This window comes from Falco naumanni, chromosome 1, assembly GCF_017639655.2.
Source record: "Falco naumanni isolate bFalNau1 chromosome 1, bFalNau1.pat, whole genome shotgun sequence".
In the NCBI taxonomy this organism is placed as follows: domain Eukaryota; kingdom Metazoa; phylum Chordata; class Aves; order Falconiformes; family Falconidae; genus Falco; species Falco naumanni.
Genome location: NC_054054.1, coordinates 91840279 through 91857959, shown reverse-complemented (window position 1 = coordinate 91857959; position 17681 = coordinate 91840279). Strand labels below are relative to the sequence as shown.

Here is a 17681-nt window from a genome sequence, read left to right as displayed (position 1 = left end):
ATTGCTTAAACTGCAAGAGTTTTAAGTCAGTACAATGAAGGAATTTCGCTTGAGTGTGACAGAGGTTTAGGATAGTTATTTAATGTTGTTTAAGTTACGTAAATTGATTTTACACCTTTAATGATTCACTTTGTTTCTTGTCTGCATCTGTGGTTGAATTTGAAAGAATCTCTCGGCAGTCATGGCAAAGAATGATCATGAATTCCTCACCTCCCTACTTTTAAAACTGAACACTCCAAACAAATGTGTTACTTTTATGCTTTTGTGGTTTTTTTTTCTTTAAATTCAAAGTTGGTGTCTTCAGCAAGTAAAGATTAAAGCTACTTTGGCAATACAGGTAATAGTTGAAACAGTTTCATGAAACATGCTGCTGTTGAAAATTAAAGCTGTTGAAGTTATATTTTGTATTAATGTTTGTATTTCCCAGTTCTGAACATGATGATATTTTATGTTTTTGTAGTGGTGGAAGAAGGATTGTGGGAGAATGGACTCTCCTATGAGTGTAGGACCCTGCTCTTCAAAGCAATCCATAATCTTCTGGAAAGGTAAGAAAAATATCTATTGCACTTAAATATTTCATTTTTATATTTGAAATGATGTAGGATATCTACAGACCATTTATATTGTTACTGATCTTAAACCACATGTTTTTAGAGGTAGAACTTTTAGTGCAAGAGACACAGGATAGAGATGGATCTCTTAAGTCATTGACTCTGGAAATGTATCATAAAATGCTGTGCAGACTGATTAAACGCTCATACAAAGAATAATGTCAGTATATATTTCTCGTTGGATTCTTGCTGTGGAGCTCTATCAAAGGCAAAAAAACCCAAACAATGTTTTCACCTTCTTGAGGTTCTTACAGATAATATGCTTATGGAGAATAATTGTATCTAACCTCCAGCTCTTTTGATAAGGCTAAATAGTACCTGTCTTAACAGGTACTATTGAAAGATCTTAATTCTGTTTTTCAAATCACCCTAGGTACACGCATATTAGAATTTGACTAAATTTGTGCACAGTATTCAGGGTGAAGCTTAACAGTTCCAGGCTCTGACAGGCCTAATGTATCCTAGCATTGCTTTCGTCTTGATGATTTTTATACGTGTATCTGTATACACACACACTTATATATGACTTGATTGCAAAGTTATTCTGTGATTAGTTAATACATTTACAGCTTTTTCTTCTTAATCCAGCTATCAACTCTTAAACTGACTGAAGATTATCTTATTAGACCTTCAGTGTGTGACATTACATCTTAGACACTATTGCATTTAATTCTTTCTCCGTTAACTGCAGTTCTCCAGGTCATCATCATGTTCTTGTATTATGTCAGTTCTTTTTACAAATTTGGAGATCTCAGTTTTAAGTGTCATTAGGCTATTCCCACTTTTTCTGAATTTATAATAATAATAATTACAACAAAAGGTAATGCACCTCACCTGTACCTTTGTGTTACAGTAATTTTGTAGAATGTAGCACTGAATATTTTTTCATTCAGAAAGTAAGCTAATTGAAAATACTTTGATCTTGTCTCATTTAGTATCCTACTTGCTTCGATGTAGATTTACTAATAATCAGGTTTGTGTTATGTTCCTGAGGTTGTGTTCCCATGAGTGCAGTAATTGTCCCCTTGACTGCTAGTCACCTCTCCGTGCCTGCTCACAAGTGAGGTTTGGGTGGCTACCTGTGTGCATGTTCACAGGTACAAGGGCTAGTTGTATTTCCTATTTTCTATTTCATCAGGTTTTTTAGGGGATTTTTACTGAAGTATTAGAGTACTTAGAGTGAATAAGTATAAAACTTAAATTCTAAGTTCACTATTTCTTTTGAGGCTTTGCAGTATAAAAGGGAAAAATAATTCTTTGTGTTTATTCATCTGTGGTACCCAGCCAACTGACTTTTAAAGTATGATTCCTAGTGGATATCTTTATTCATTGGACCTCTTTAAGCTTAGTGAAGTAATTTTTAATTTTTTTTTGGTAAAAAGTAGTTTAATTGAAACCACTCGGCAGAGTTAGCCAGATCGTTCTACCCAGCTGTGCCTGAAAAGTCTTCAGAGCTCTTTTTCTTTCAGCTGTAGGCTTTGAAATACAGGTGGTCAACGCACATCAGGTGTGTGCGGAAAGGCTCGTGTCACTGCCAGGTGATGGGTCTGGTGCCACCGGCTCAGCCTCTGCCCTTGGGGACAGTCCCATGGCGCTGGGGATCCATGGCGCTGGGGGCGGGTGGCATGCCTTCTGCAGCCCCCTCAGCTAAGCTGTCTTGTCATGGAATAGCTGTCGAGGGGACTTAGGTGATGGCTTACCGAATATCTCCCCAATTAGCTACCTCATTTTTACAGTATTATAGGTGAGTTTATTTTAAGGTATACACTATTTTGGTGGGCTTTTGTTTGTTTGTTTGCCATACGAAACCTTGTTAACATCATGATGCTTTTATCGAAAAATAACAGTGTATATGGGCTTTATTAAAAAGAGAAATAACACTTGAAAGACCCATTTTTATCCTGCATTTAGGAAAAGCTTGATCAATCAAACAAAGTCCTGAACTTCTATTTGACCTTACCAGAAGGTGATAGGGCCGTTGCCAGTGCTTGAAGTTTTATGGGTTGTTTGGGGGTTTATTTTTTTGTTGGTGAAGGACAGATTTTTCTTCGGAAGCCCCTGGTGTGCCCCCCAAGCTGTAGCTGTTGGCGGTGGAGTTCGGCCTCTCGGAGCCGCCCCGGCGGGGGGTGGGTGCCGTCTGTGAGGGGAGGGCAGGGCAGGGCGGCCCGAGCCGCCTCGGCCCCGGGGAAAAAGCGGCAACAGCTGGAGAGGGGGCGGCAAAAACTAACGCGGCAGGAAAACCCGGCGGTGGGAAGCAAATGACACCGGGGAGAACCGTGTGGGAGTGACCACCACCACCACCACCTCCTCCTCCTCCCGTCTCCTCACCGAGGGGCTGGGGGGGGGGGGGGCGGGGCGGGGGGGGCGGGCGGGCGGGTGGGAGCGGCGGTGGAAAGGCGGGAAGCTGTGCCCGGGCAGCGGGGATAGGTGCCTGCTGTGAGGTAACCCTGGCAAGGGCGGGAAAAGCCCTTTACACAACTGCTTATATTCTTCTTTTCTTATTATTTTTTTCTTTTTTTTTCTTTTTTCCTTTTTTCCCCCCACAGTACCCAAATTAGTGATCAGAAGTTTGTAAACTGGCAATTTAGAAAACGTTAGAAGATCTGAGGAAATAATACTTGAAATATTATGGTATTATTTCATAATCATTAGTGTGCCCTTGTCAGGTCACATTTTTTCATGGAAAAAACAGAAATATGAGAGGTCAAGTGACAGTGTAATGCTCCAACAGCTGTACTTAACAGGAAAGTATCACTCAGCCCTAACTAGCAAAATGAGCCAAGGAGTTCAGAGTGTTTTATGATCTTATTTCATATGGTTAAATAACTGCTTTTAACTGTATACTCATTTGGGATTTTATGACCAGCTTCTTTTTTGATGCAAGTTCATTGTTACAGCTTACTGTTACTAGTTACCATCGAGTGCTTATACAGCAAAAATAATGCCGTGCTGTCATTAATTGTTCATTCGGCCAAAACTGAGATCCATGCTTCTGTAGTCATGTTTCCCATTTCATATGGGATTAGACTATAATAACCTGTGATTTAGTTTAGCATGTGGAGGGTTGGCTGATTTTTAAGGCCAGGTCTACCCATGAAGACTTCCCCCCCCCAGCAAAGTAGCATTAGTTTGAGGCAGTTAAACCTGTCATTGTGAGGCAGGATGATGTGGCATTGAAGTGTGTGTGATTGGAGAGAGTTTATTATTGATGTAAACTTCACAGGCTTCCTTTTGTTTGTATAAAGCGGGCTGACACTGACAGGCTTTCTCTGATAGCAAATATTTCCTAGGGAAACAGTTGCTGAAGCATACTACTTTTTTCCCACTTGCACAAGACCAGTGCCTTTAGATCTCTGCTGGTTTAGCTTTCATATTCAGTTTAAGGTATTGGTATATTCAACAGAACTGGAATCTTTTTGCTTTAATTGAGAAAGATCTGTTAGAATTTTCTGGAGCCTAGCTTTAGCTTTGGGAAACCCTGCCAAATTTATACAGAAGAATTAGAAACCTATTAGTATCTACATTGTCTGTCATTCATTTCCTATCTGTGTCTTCTGGGTATGCTTTTGAAGTATAGATTGCACGTTTTTTCTAAACTTTGCAGAATGTACTTTCCCAGAAGGTTTCATGTGAATTTTAATTTTTTTATTTGTTTTGGCTAATCTGTAGCAACTGCTATAGAATTAAACTATTAGAAAACTTTGAAGAGTGGAGAAGTACAGTTCTTCCACCTAAAGAAACACCTATCAGACATGAAATGTATAGGGAAAGCTCATATATTGCTCATAATTGTAAACAAACTGCTAGCAACAAATGACCATTTTTTAAAAATTTTAGAAACATAATATTTACCTTACTGAAAACCGTTCCTTCATAACAAATTTATGTGATCCCTTGGGCAGTATGTTCAACTGCATGTTGAAGCATACTTAGTGTTGTCATATTGCTAGTGTGATTCATCTGTAAAGTGGATTCAGAAAGGCATCAAGCACTCCTTGTCAACCTAAATTGGTTATTGATCAGTTTGCATCCTCACTGTTAGTTGTGGTATTTTTATAAAGCCACAGAATATACAGTTTCTATAAAGAAATTGTGCACTTCTAAAGGGACCACAGAAAACGGGTAACTTATTGCTCTAAATTTAGTGGTGTGGGAAGTATGTTTGTTGGAGTGCAGCTTTCTGAGAGAGGAAATGGTAATTACGGAAGTCTCAACACCTGAAATCATGCTGTGGATCATGTGAAGGGAAAAGGGTTCATTGTTAATATTTACTTAATACAATTTCCTGTCATTCATATACTATACTATGCCATTTACATGCCAAAAATACAGGAGTGCATATTCTTTATTGTGAAGTCTGAGAGAAGCACTGTATAGAAAAGAATCTGTACCATGAATTGTCATTATTCAAGAGGAGGAGTTTGAAAACAAGAATGATGGATCATTCAACAAAAAGAGTAGCATGGAGCGGAAGAGATTCTGTTGGAGATGAGGGGAAAATGCATATGTGAAGATCAGCATCAGTGACAGCATCATGAAATTGGACAGTGATTTTCTATGACTAGCGTGGGAAAATAAAGTTACATGGCAAAGTTATGTGGAACCCAGCAGCTACAAAGTTGATTTCAATATGATGGGAATTCAGCTGCTTAATCCCTTAGATTTTCTGTCTTCAAAGACTGCTTTTAATTACATCTCAAGATGTAACTAGTAATTGTTGCTGTAATTATCTTCTAGGTGCTTGATGGATAAAAACTTCGTAAGAATTGGAAAATGGTTCATAAGGCCCTACGACAAGGATGAGAAGCCTGTTAATAAAAGGTAAGGCGATCTATATATCGAGTACTGTTCCTGTCAGTGTTGTATATGGCATGATGGTAACTTGATGCTGCATTTTGATGGTAGTTTTTCCCCTTCTTTTAACTTTGTAAGAAGTGAAAACACAGACACTAATTTGTTCAGTAATACACAGAAAGCAGTTAAGTAATTTTTCATGTCTTGTTGTGGTAATTTAAGATACGAAGGTGAGAATGGTATTTATCCCTTAACTCCACAGAAATATCATATTCTTTTATATCTTTTGAATAGTATCTGCCTGTTCCTCTCATTATACAACAGAATTCCAGGCAGTTATAACAAATTATTTTAATTTCTGGACACTTAACCCCAACCTGACTTTTTAAGCAGCAAAGTAAGTAATATACAGTTTCATTTATTTTCTTTAAAGACACCAGCCTTGATATACAGGTTTCACTGATTAGGCAGGCTGACAAATCAGACTTATATGTCTGATTAATGTGCTTCTCTTGTAGCAACATAACCATGGAAAAGGGCTAGCTGTCTCCACTTGCTCGTTGCTGTTTCCTCTCCTAGCTTTAAAGGTTACAGTGTTCTCAGATCTTCTGGTACTTGCATTTATAGTCATCTGCTAAACAAGTTCTGTCAAAAATAATCTGAGTTAAACTGAAACACAGATTTTCTAACGGGAATCATTTTGACAGAACTGGGTTAGGAAGTGACTAAACATGCAGTTATGCTGGAAGATTTGAAGGTAATGAGCCAGTGGAAATGAAGCGGGGTGGTAACTTCTTCATCCAGCGTAGCTACAGTCACAACAGCATGTCTGATGGCAGCTGTAGGTACAGGTGGAATTTGTTCTGTAGATCATACATAACTTCTCCCTCTCATCTCTTTATCTCACTGCATTGTCTACAATAGCAGTGTCTTACCTCTGCTACATGTTAATACTGTGAACAGTTGGCTGCATTCTGTGACAGACTTTGTTAACCAGGTACTTCCAAACAGCAGTTGTTTTTAAGGTAATTAAACATGGATTTGTCTCCTTTATAAAACCAGAAAGCATTAACTTAGCATGGGGAATACCTTTTTTTTTTTTTTGCTGTTTGCTCTTTGTGGGTAAGTAGACTTACACTGTATATGTGTAACCTTTGATTTCACATCGATCTAATGGCAAGAAGCCATTGAAAGGTCCAGGCTTTCCCATACCTTTCTCTGTCCTGGCTGTTTGTAACCACCTTCCTCCCTTGTGTTTTCTCTGCTGCTTTTCTGATCACACCAAGATCTAATTTATTTTTTTGGAAGATTAATTCCCTGAAGTGACATAAGAAGTGGTGTCTTCCAGCTTTTAGAAAAGTGAGACAGCTCCTTTCAGCAAAAGCTATTTGTTTTATCAACTTTACTGCAGCCTGAGTGCTGAGATTAAATGTGTTTGTGAGTCTCATGTCTTTTCCTGGTGTGTATCAGTTCAAGAAATGAAGCGTCTGAAATAGTGGATGCTGTGTCAAACAGCAGCAGCACTGGTGTGGAAGGTATTGTTATTTTGGAATTCTGGCAGATTTTATTTATGTGTCTTATTTACATATGTGTAACACTGAGTCTCTTGTACAGTGAGGTGATCTGTAGGGGATAATTACATTTGTAAATTATTCTACAGTATGCACAGAAATATATCTGGTCTGGAACATGTTCCAAACCATGAATTCCTGTTGAATTTAAATTGTATTAGAAGTATTTCTGCATATCAAATTCGACATTTTAATTGTGAATTTTAGTGTCAAAGGGTAGACTATTGATTTGAAGAAGATAATGTTTATTGTTGGTTTGTGTGGGTTGTTGGTTTGCTTCATTTTTTATAAAGTACTTCTCAGTATAGATCACTTAGATATTGCTAAATAAATACTTTTAAAATGGTATATAATAACTGTGGCCTAATATGAGATAGGTTTTGTGTTGTTTCAGGTTCTTAATCTTTCTGCTATAAATATATCATTGGAGTTAACTAATCTTACTGAAAGATGTCATAAAGATGGCACAAGTTGAGAGTGGAGTCAACTGTGGACAGTAACAGCAAATAGTAGGAGGCTTTGGGGGCTAATTTGTCCAGACACCTTTTATGTAATTCTTTAAGCTTTCTTTTGCAGTGTAGCACAAAAAGCTGTCTTTACACAAATTAAGTGATTGACGTTAATTCCATATAAATTCTTTGTTAAGTTCTTGCTCTAAGCAGCCGCTTGCTGTAGATAAAGCAGTAAGGAGCAGTCACAGAAAGCAAGGCCAGCTGAGAGTGTCTAGGTATTTTAGCACTATGGGTAATGACTTCATAACCAAAGAAAGTGGTATTTTAAAAAATAGTAGCTAAATCCATGTTAATATATAAATTACTAGAAATAAGTTGCCTTGTGTATACAGTGATTAGGTTGAAGTCTGGGAATGAGTAATCCCTGCTGAAAATGCAGGCACTATTCCCCTTGAATGGGGAAAGATAAAGATAATGGATCTGTATAAATGTATAGATCCCTGAATGAATGAAAACTGAGCAGGTGTCACTCTGGCAAAGAAATACAAATGGTTCTTAAGTCTACTTTGATACTTGTGGCAAAGTTAGTAATCTCAAATTTCCGACATCCTGAGTTTACGTCATTTCAGGAATATACGGAAAAGTCTTGGACTGGGCATAAATGCACAGGGAAGGAGTTAAAACTCATGCGACAGGCTTTCAAGCAGTAAAATGATTCAGGGGCTGTGATTTTTGTGAATGGCATTAAAGGAGAAGGGCGGGGAGTTCTGTGAATTTAGAATGGAGTCAAAGATGAAGTGGAGCATGGCAGTGGCTGTGACCTAGTTAGTCCTGAGATGTGAAAAGGAGGTCTAAGAACAATAGGTGACCTTCCGAGGCAGTGTTAGAAACAATATGCAAGATGAGCTTTCCTGGTCTTTTCAAGGGGGAGTGAGGGAACAGCAGAGGGAGTTACAGACAGATCCCTAATACGGTTTCATTTTGCTTACATTGCAAACCAGATGCTTTTGACAGGAAATTTAATGCAATACTTGTGGGTTTTCCTTCCTGAGTATCTTTAATGTTCTCTGCCACTTACTAAATAATTTGTTGTGTCTTATTGTCTGTTCTACAGCAGTGTGTGTCTAAAATATGTTTCCACACTACTGCTGGAAAATGGCAAACTTGCTTATTTAGCTACACAACTTCCTAAAGGAGATCTGTATCTTTGGAGTTTGCAGACTTTGCATGATGCAAGGCACTGATAGTGCCTTCCACTGTCGAGTAAAAAATCATCTTCACAGTCTATTCAGAATTACTTTTCAAGTTTTCTGGGGGGGGATTCGGTTTCAGAAAGCACCACCATAAAATGTTAAACATCTTACTGGCAAATAAATTTATGACCATCTTATGCAAGAATCTTTGCTAATTTTTTAAGAGATGGTTTTCTTGGTGGGTACTAGGAAATTGGGGGGGGGGGGGGAGTCTGTTTGTTTTGAACTGTATGAACAACATAAGTTGTTGTGCTGTTTTTAATTTGCTTAAATGTAAAGAACATGTGGGGAAAAAAATGTTGCTTTTTGTAGCTTAAATAACGGATGGTTCATCCCCTCTTCCAAAAGTCTGTTGGGTTTTTTAGCCTTAAGAAGAAAAAAGTTCCCTCAGTGAAATATTTTGTAGTTTGTTTCTTTTATTTGTTAGTAGGTGAGGAGACTGAAAGATAGGAGTGGTATCTAGATAGCTGCATGACCCTCTGTGCGCTTGAAACAGTGGGGATGGAAGAGTGGAATTACAGTTAGGCTGCAATGAAATACAGTTTCTTGATACCAGTTTCCAAACAGATTTCTGTTTGTTACTATCCCGTAAGACAGTTGGTTATGACAACCTCTTGTGATGCTGACAGAATATAGACATGTCTGAGTTAGGAGTGCATGGGCTGTATTTTAATAAATACAGTATCCCGAACATTCACATGTCAACTCTTCCCCCTTAGTTCTAATCCATGAACTTTTACCACTGTATCAGATTCAGTTAGCTCAACCATATCCAGTTTTGCTCAATAGCTGTGTTCATGTCTTTGCAAGCATCACAATCGAGTGTTAATCAGTGCCATCAAAACCTGAAGACTGTAGACACTTTAAGCACTGGTTCCTCTTTGAGATCTTGGAAATCATCATTACTTTCAGTTTTCCGGGAGTAGTCATAGGATTTATCTAAGGAATATCTGGATCAGTGAAAGCAAAATTGTCTTCAGGATTGTTGCAAGCTGCATTCACTTTCTGTCATGCTAGGAACTCCTGTCAGGCAGTATCTTCATATGAAAACATCTGATTTAGTGAGCCCTAGAGAACTGCCGTGCTGTGCCAGAGAGGAATGGGAAGCTAGTGCCTGTCTGTAAGGCTGGAGCACCTTGTCTGAATCTGGTGCAGAGGTTTGGTCCTGGCACATGATGTTACACAGATAATGTCCTTTTGGCAAATGTTATTGAGGTGTTTCATTAAATGATGATGTAATTCAGTAAAAGCATGATAAAAAAAATTAAGTTATCTATGTAAATTTTTAGTAAGATTTTAATTCCTCAGCTGAGAAGTGGTAACTGATTGTGCATGTAGAGTTCACTGCAATGCAGTAAGAACGTCTCAGTTTAAAACCGGGCATCTTAATTTTCTTGAATTTGAGAAGAATAAGCCATATAAATTGTTCTAATTCTTTAAGTTTATGTTCTTGTATTTTAATTGTGCTTTAAAAAAATCAATAATGTGATCATACATGTTTCTTGAAAATGGTGTATAGTGATACTATAGTAATATGTATGCGCAGTGTTGCCAAGTAATGCCATCATAAATTAGGAAAGACTAGGAAGGAAAATAATAAAAATCAATCTAATCTTAAAAAATGTGTGCTTATTCCTGACTTGTCAAAATAAATGTGATAGAAATACTAAGTAATCATAAATACTGTTTATTTTTCAATAATTCTTCCTACCCCTGTAAAATAAGCTTTTCTATTTTAGTTTAAGAGGCTTAGTTCCCAGACAAGTATTTTTCATGTTTTTTAGGTTTAAATTCTGAGATGTTATGTTCATCTTTGCTGAGTTTCTTCTCAGTCTTATTTACAGTTTCAGTAAAATCGTACACCAAGCTAGTGTATTATGCCTCTGGTTGGTTAGGGGTTTTGGGGGGTTTTTTGTTTGGTTGCTTGTTCTTTGGAGATTTTAGATTTTTGTGTATGTTTTTGGTTTTTTGGTTATTTTCTTTTTTTTTTCCTAATTGGTCATCTTATGTGTGCTAAAGCTGCCTTAATTCTTACCTACTCTGAAGTATTGGTAGTGTAACCAATGGAATGGAGTCTGCATTCATATTTTAGGAGAAGGAATAGACATAAAATACAGATTATAAAATAAGTGTTTTCACATGCCTTTTTCGGAAGAAGCTGTTGTCATTGGTGTCAGTGTGTTTATATTTATAAATATGTTTTAAAGTAATTTAGTGTAATTACATTCAAGTCTATTAATCTAATACCACTAATAAAGTTTTACTATCTTCTGACTATAAAACATAAAGATATAATATTATTAACAACTTAGGGTTACTTAAGGTTATTGTTAACATTTTGGAAAAATGCTATTCAAGCACTATGATTTTAATTACTATCAATTGTGGATATATGCTACTCTTTGTCTTGGGTTATTTTGTTTGTGTTGTATTGCAAGGATATTGTATGTAAAATTCTTGATTGAAAACGTTAGTTCACTGTGCAGGAAAAAAGCATTTTGGACTGAAGGTAATAATGTTCATGTACTTTATTACCAAAGTAACTGTCTAGATAAGCTATAAATTAAGGAGTGTTTTGTATTAAATTGTCTATTGTTTTTCATTTAATAATGAAAGTAATAAAACAGTATCTTCTAAAAGATGTTTTTACAGAGCATACTGTAAAATTTTCATTGAATATATTAAATATACGATCCAGTTTGCATTACCTCTGCACAGCTCTACAGTATGGCTACAGCTGTTATTTTTCACGAGTATCCTTTAATAAATGAGACAGGGAGTTAGATTGGTATACTTGTAGCACCTACTGCTGAGGACTACTTTCTTCATGATAATGACCCATCCTTTTCATCTTCCTTTCCTGGAATAAGAGCATTAAAAAGACCGTGGCAGAGCAACCCCAGGCACTGATTCTTCAGATTCTTTGACCCTTGCCAATCAAGATAAAGTCCTGGGAATGATAGAAAGACCCCTGTTTGGGGTCACTGGTAAGATGTCACTGGAGCAAGTGCTTCTAGCATGCTGCCTATACCCTCTTCTGCTAATTCAAATGATGCTGTAGAGTATCTTACACAGCTGTTGGCTGAGTGCACGGAACTGAGCCACACAGCTAAGATAAAACATAAGGGATGTTGATAGGTGTGCTGTTGGTTGTTCAGTCTTGTGATATTTTGTGAACCTTTGATAGACATGAGTTTGAAATTCCTTCTTCGCAAGTCTACCCTTGTCTTCGTAATGGGAGTTATGTTATTACAGTGACCTCTTTGTATGGATGCAGCATTATCTCAAAACAGTCCTGCTAGTAATGAAATTTATGGTGGTATTTGCACTGTGTGTTCTGGAGTGCTTGTGTCTCTCTGGCAGGCACGATGTCGGTTGCGGGTCCCTCATTTCATACAGAAATTCCAAAGGGTGGGCAGGGTGATGTGAGGCAGGAGGGTATGCAGCAGAATTGGCAACAGTTGATAATCTAGCCTGGCAGAGTCTTGTAAAACAATGTTTGTGACCTCTAGGTGTGTGGCTCCTAGTGAGCTTCCAACATAGAAGCAAGATACTGACCGACATCTACCAGTTTTAAATGAATTGTTAGCAGAATTCTTAGCCCTTTGTGTCTAGAGAAAGAAGCATACCATCTGGCCCACTGCCTTTGAAGGTAGCCTGTTTTCCTGGGCTGTGCTAGAGTGAGTAGAAGTGCTCAAGGTGCTGTCACAGAGTATCATGGAGCTTTCACAAGTTCGATTTTGGTGAGGTGCCTGCGACTTGAATTGCCTTTTTTCTTTGGAGATACTCTGACTCCATCTGTTTCCAGTGTATGCTTATAACTACTATTTCCTGGTAGAATTTTGAGGGAGCTGAGATACACACTTTTGTGGATTCCCATTTACAATGCAGATTGGTTATTTCTAGAATTTTGAAGTTAAGAATCTTTTTACTGATTTAATGAATGTGCATGAACAAACATAGAAAGCTGCTCTTGTCATGTTTCTGGATTTTGTAAAACACTCTCTTGTAGGCTATTACTTGCTGGCTACATTTATTGTATAGGCAAATATTTTTATTTATTTTTTTATATATATAAGGTTACTGGAATGCCTATATGTATTCCAAAAGTTTGCATTATTTAATGTAATTGAGACTATGTTATTTTTCACACTTTTATAACTTTCTTTTAAAAAGTTATTTAAATGATTAAAGTATTTTGGACTAGGGGTATACAAACAGCAAGCAGCTCAAGAAAATCAGAGTTGTGTTTTTCTGTTGGCTATTTCTTTTCTTTTTTGTGTCTTATTTTTATGTAGTTTACAAGTGACTTAGCATCTTCATTAAGTGTTTTTGGATACGCCTGCGTCAGGCACTCAAACTTCAATAATTATATATGAAGTCTGGCTTAATCAGGACTTGGTGACCAATTAGTGAAGTCCCACTAATGTTTAAGCTCCTTTTCTCATTATACACCCACTATTGGCACTGTATATAAAGGATAAACTAAGTGCCCCTGATGTGCTGTTAATTAGATTTGTCAGGACTCCCAGTTGCACTGTCTGCCAAACACAAGTGTTGTCACTTACTGTATCAGTAATGAATTGACTTAAGGGCTTTTGTAGATATTTGGAGTGCCTTAGTTTTGAATACTTAAATCTGTTGCAACTATAATTGTAGTTACAGTTATAGCTCTGCTTTCTGTACTGCAACAGTCTCCACAAACAAGAGATACCGGCTTTCTTGAATTTCTGAAAATCATGTTGGATTTTGTGCTTAAAGTGAAGTGATTTAAAATCCTTGTAGGCAGTAGGTGGTCTTTTGAGTTCTGCAAAAACAGTGGCACTGTAGGATTTGTTTTCAGTCCGATTCAGAAGTCAATACGCCACCTCATATTCATAAATAAAATTGGTGACTAAAGCCAAAAAATTCTTCAACCTCTCTCCAAAAATAGAAAACTTAAATTGAAAGCAATTCCATTGAATTATTTTAGTCAACAACAATACCTTTTTCATTTATTTTTCTGACACTTCTATACCTCTTTGAAATAACTTAATCTTGAAATACAACTTTTTTTCAGAACAGAGTTATCTAAGTTATTTATTCTGGAAGTGGGTTTTCAGAGGCTTATGTTCACTCTAAAGAATTTTTGCTAGCCCTTATTTTTTAAAGACTTGGACTGAAGTGGAATTGTACTGCTGTCTGATTGGGTTTTTCCCCTCTTAGTCAGTCAGGAACCATTTCATTCTTGGTTAATCTGTCTGCTAGCACACCTTCAAGCATTAATGTTCATTTTAACTGGTTGAAGTCACAATTTCAGACTCTCATTTCTCCTTTCTGTCCCCCAAATGTTTCTTTCCCAGTTTTTCTCTTCCTCTTAATCAGGTTTGGTTGTGTTTACCTTCAGTGAGCTCTCCTCAATGTGAGCTGTGCAGGTAGTATGCCAGCATAGTGTTCTGTGCATCTCTGTAGGCTGTAGAGTAAGTATTGTAAAATATTGCAAAATAATGTCATCTTTGTGCAATACCATGCTGTTAGGCAATCACGTTGCTTGTTTAAGAAATCATTAGATGATGTGATATAAATGGACCATTCTGTGACTAATATATCAAAAAAAAAAAACCCAAACAGAAATGCTTATTTTCAAAAGATAGCTGGCTGGAACCATTGATAAAGTTAAAGAAAAAGCAGAATTAGTCTTCTGAATGCTTTTAATGTTTTAGCTTATTAGATTTTCAGATTCAGGATAACAGTTTTAAAGTAGCTTGTCTTTGGTGTTAATTTACTGCTACTTTTGAAGATTGCAAACTTGAATGAACACTTGGTATATATAATCTAAATAAGGCTATATAAAGCAGCTATTCTGTGAAGGACTAGTGATTCAAACAGACCAATGTTCTTTTAATAATGAGCCAGTGAGCACTGGCCATCCTTTTCACGTTAAAATGAACATTGCAGAGGACCAATCTGCTGATCTACAGTAATTACAGAATGGATAGATCTTAAAATATATCATCATTAATGAATTCTGTTAGCTTCAATTTACTTGGCAAGGGAGTAAAGCAAAGTTCTAAAGTATGGCTCCAGTTCGTTGTTGAAAGGATAGAAGTAATGCTCACTGAGGTTTTCAAGTTACTTCTCACCTTTCTGCTTTGTTTGCTTCTGAGGGTTCACACTTCTCATGCATAGTGACTGTAACTGAGCTCAGTAATATATTTTTTTTTTTCAAATTGTCTAGAATGGGAGGAGCTGCAGTTAGAGCACTTATATTTGGTGGTACACACAATAGCTTGTTTAGTAAAATGTATTATGAATCAACTGGTGGTTGTTACTCTGCTTTCTCTTGAGTGCCTTGTAGCAAGAATTACTGACTGGCGACTAGGCTTTTATTTTTTGTCTTTGAGAAAAATCTCATCGGAAGAAGCTTAGCTGCTTCACTGACAAGAGTGGGGCAGGATGGGTAGGGAGGAAAAGGTTCTGGCGGAAGATGTGTGATCATTTGCCTGCATACCTCCCTCAGACTGCAATTTTGGGGTTAATTGTTGAAGGAATTGTGTCCTTTGAAGGCAAAACCTCAGGAAGAAGTCTCATGTCCTCCTGTTCAGAGTTGCACAGCACACCTTGTTCCTTTGGTCTAAACTTGAAACAGGTTATATGTGGTCTAAGCTGAAGGCAGGGTGAGGAGCATCTGCAGAGTAGGTAATTTCTCAGTCACAAATGCTGGGTGAATTTCAGGTGCTTTTAGTTTGACAGAGAAGTGACTTGGTGTGTTCTGAGTTGGGAAATGAGCAAACACTGGATAAAAAAATTCTGAGAAAGAAAACTGGAGCCATTTGCTGTGTTTGGGTCTGAGCTGACTAGTCTCGCTTCTGGTAGGATATATTCACTTGTATGGCTCTCTTGCTTCTGACTTATGATGTAGACAGGCCTCTCTTTCCCAGCGTCAGTCATAGCAGATATTATGTTTTCTTCCTGAAAAGTCGGTAAACATACCCCACCCCCCCGTAATATATCAGACTGCGTTTAGTCTCTCTAGGCTGTACCCTGTTAATAAAGCGAAGGCTGGGTAATGACTAAGGAGTAGACCTTTTTTGCAGGTGCCCAGCAAAGAGCTCACTCGCCTCTTGAGCATTGACAAACCATTCTTTAAGAATAATATGCTTCACACTGCCATCTGCTGACATCACATTTGTCATTACAGCAGGGGATCAAATCATGGCTTGCCTCTGTGGTAAGATGTGCGGTGCAAACTGCTTTGTTATAATTATACCTCTGCAGATTTGCCATTAGAATACTTGGATGTGGATGCTGTTATTCAGGATTTGAAGTACTACTGTTAGATTAGTTTGTCTGTTACAGAGAGTCTACATTACATAGGAAAAAGGCAGTCTAAATCCTGAAAGTGTGTCTGTGTAGAATGACTTCAGTCAGTATTTTGGTCAGGGTTCATCTATCCAGGGAACTGCAGATGAAGATGAAGATACTCTGATCTCAAATTGCTCATGTGGCAATGCCTTTTGATCCTTGGTGATCTATAAGAAAAAACGGCTGTCATTCCTCATGCATCACTGGATTTAGCAATGTCAATGTGAATTCTTCTGTATGTGACTTCCAAGATAGTTTGTTCCTACATGAGTGATTTCCACCATTTCTCTCCACCCTTTCTTCTTGGCTGCTTGTTCCAAGTTTTCTGTCAATTTCTGAGAACCAGTCCAGATTTGGACTGAAAACCAGTTTTCTTAAGCTATATTGTGTAATGATTGCCATCTTAAATTTCAGCAGTGCATTTACTAGTTACAGAATATTTGGGAAAATTGAAACTTGCATGCAGAACAGTTATCCTCCCCTGATTTTCTATCCGTCTGATTATGGTGACAATTCTTCTTTTGGTATTTCCTCCCTGGGGGTGGGGGATGGGGAAGGCAGTCCATGAGAAATGGGAGCCACCACCTTGAAGGTAGCTATATGAATCAATCAAAGACTTCCAAAATACGGTCTCATGATTCACACCACAACGTGGGAGAGCGAGAAACTAATCCTAATGGCCACTCTGACTGCAGTCCTGACAGGACTGTTAAGAGAAGAATCTTAGGAGGACAAGATGGTAATGCAGGGGTAGATTGAATTTCCCACCAGAAAATGGAATTTTCTGTCATTTTTGAGGAAAGCAAGCTGCAAAAATTACTTTGAGGGATCTTGACGCTTTTTTATCTCTTCGTGTTGCCAGCTGTTAAATACATGGGGAACTGCAAGTGTTTTTTGGATGATGAAATCAGTACATTTAATTATATGATTTCCATCTGTTGACTGGAAAGCTGATGGAGAAGATCTGAAGGAAGAACATCAAAATACTTCTTTTTTCTCCTTGCTGTAGGATCCAACAGTCTAATTTATGCAATTGTATGTCTGATGTATGGAGTTATCCTTTTACTAGTCTTCAGATTATGTAGAAACATGTCTGTGTGCGTACACAATGTTACTTAAACAGTGTTTATGATCTGATGTTTTGAACAACAGTTCCCTAGCACAGGGACATATAGTGAAATTATTAACTGTCCCACCCAGTTCCTAGAAAAAGATTTAATTTAGGAAGGAATGGAAGTGTTGCCATGAGACAGATGTGGCATTTAACCAAGTAAGATAAAAAGCAGTGTAATACAGTCATTCTGGATGTTTCAGGAAGCTGTCTGCTATTATGTGCTTCTAGTTTCTTAAAAATATACCCAGATACTCCTCTTAAATAGTCCCTTAATGTAAAAATTGTCTCCAGCAGTGGTCAAAAGTGGAACAACTTAGGGAAGACTATAAGGTCATGCCAAGAATACAGTTCTTTTTCTGTACACTCGGTCAGCTTCCTGCTGGTTTTGGCAATACAAGTCGACATATTTTTGTGTTTAACAACTGTTGATGAATTTTTCTTTTGTGAGTTTAATTGAGTTTGAACCCACACAGAATTTCAGCGTGCACAAATACTTGTTGGTAATTAATACCATAGCTCATCCATGCAATGTGTGTGGGGGC

The 17681-nt window shown here is 37.6% G+C and overlaps 1 protein-coding gene across 2 annotated transcripts in view; it reads left to right on the top strand.

The window, feature by feature from the left end:
- MED13L (mediator complex subunit 13L) overlaps positions 1-17681 on the top strand; it is a 204149-nt gene that overhangs the window by 97129 nt on the left and 89339 nt on the right. For both annotated transcript variants that reach the window (XM_040606209.1, XM_040606200.1), the window contains 2 exons: positions 461-545; positions 5349-5432. In XM_040606209.1, coding sequence (XP_040462143.1) covers positions 461-545; positions 5349-5432 — 169 coding nt within the window. The remainder of the gene's footprint in view (positions 1-460; positions 546-5348; positions 5433-17681) is intronic.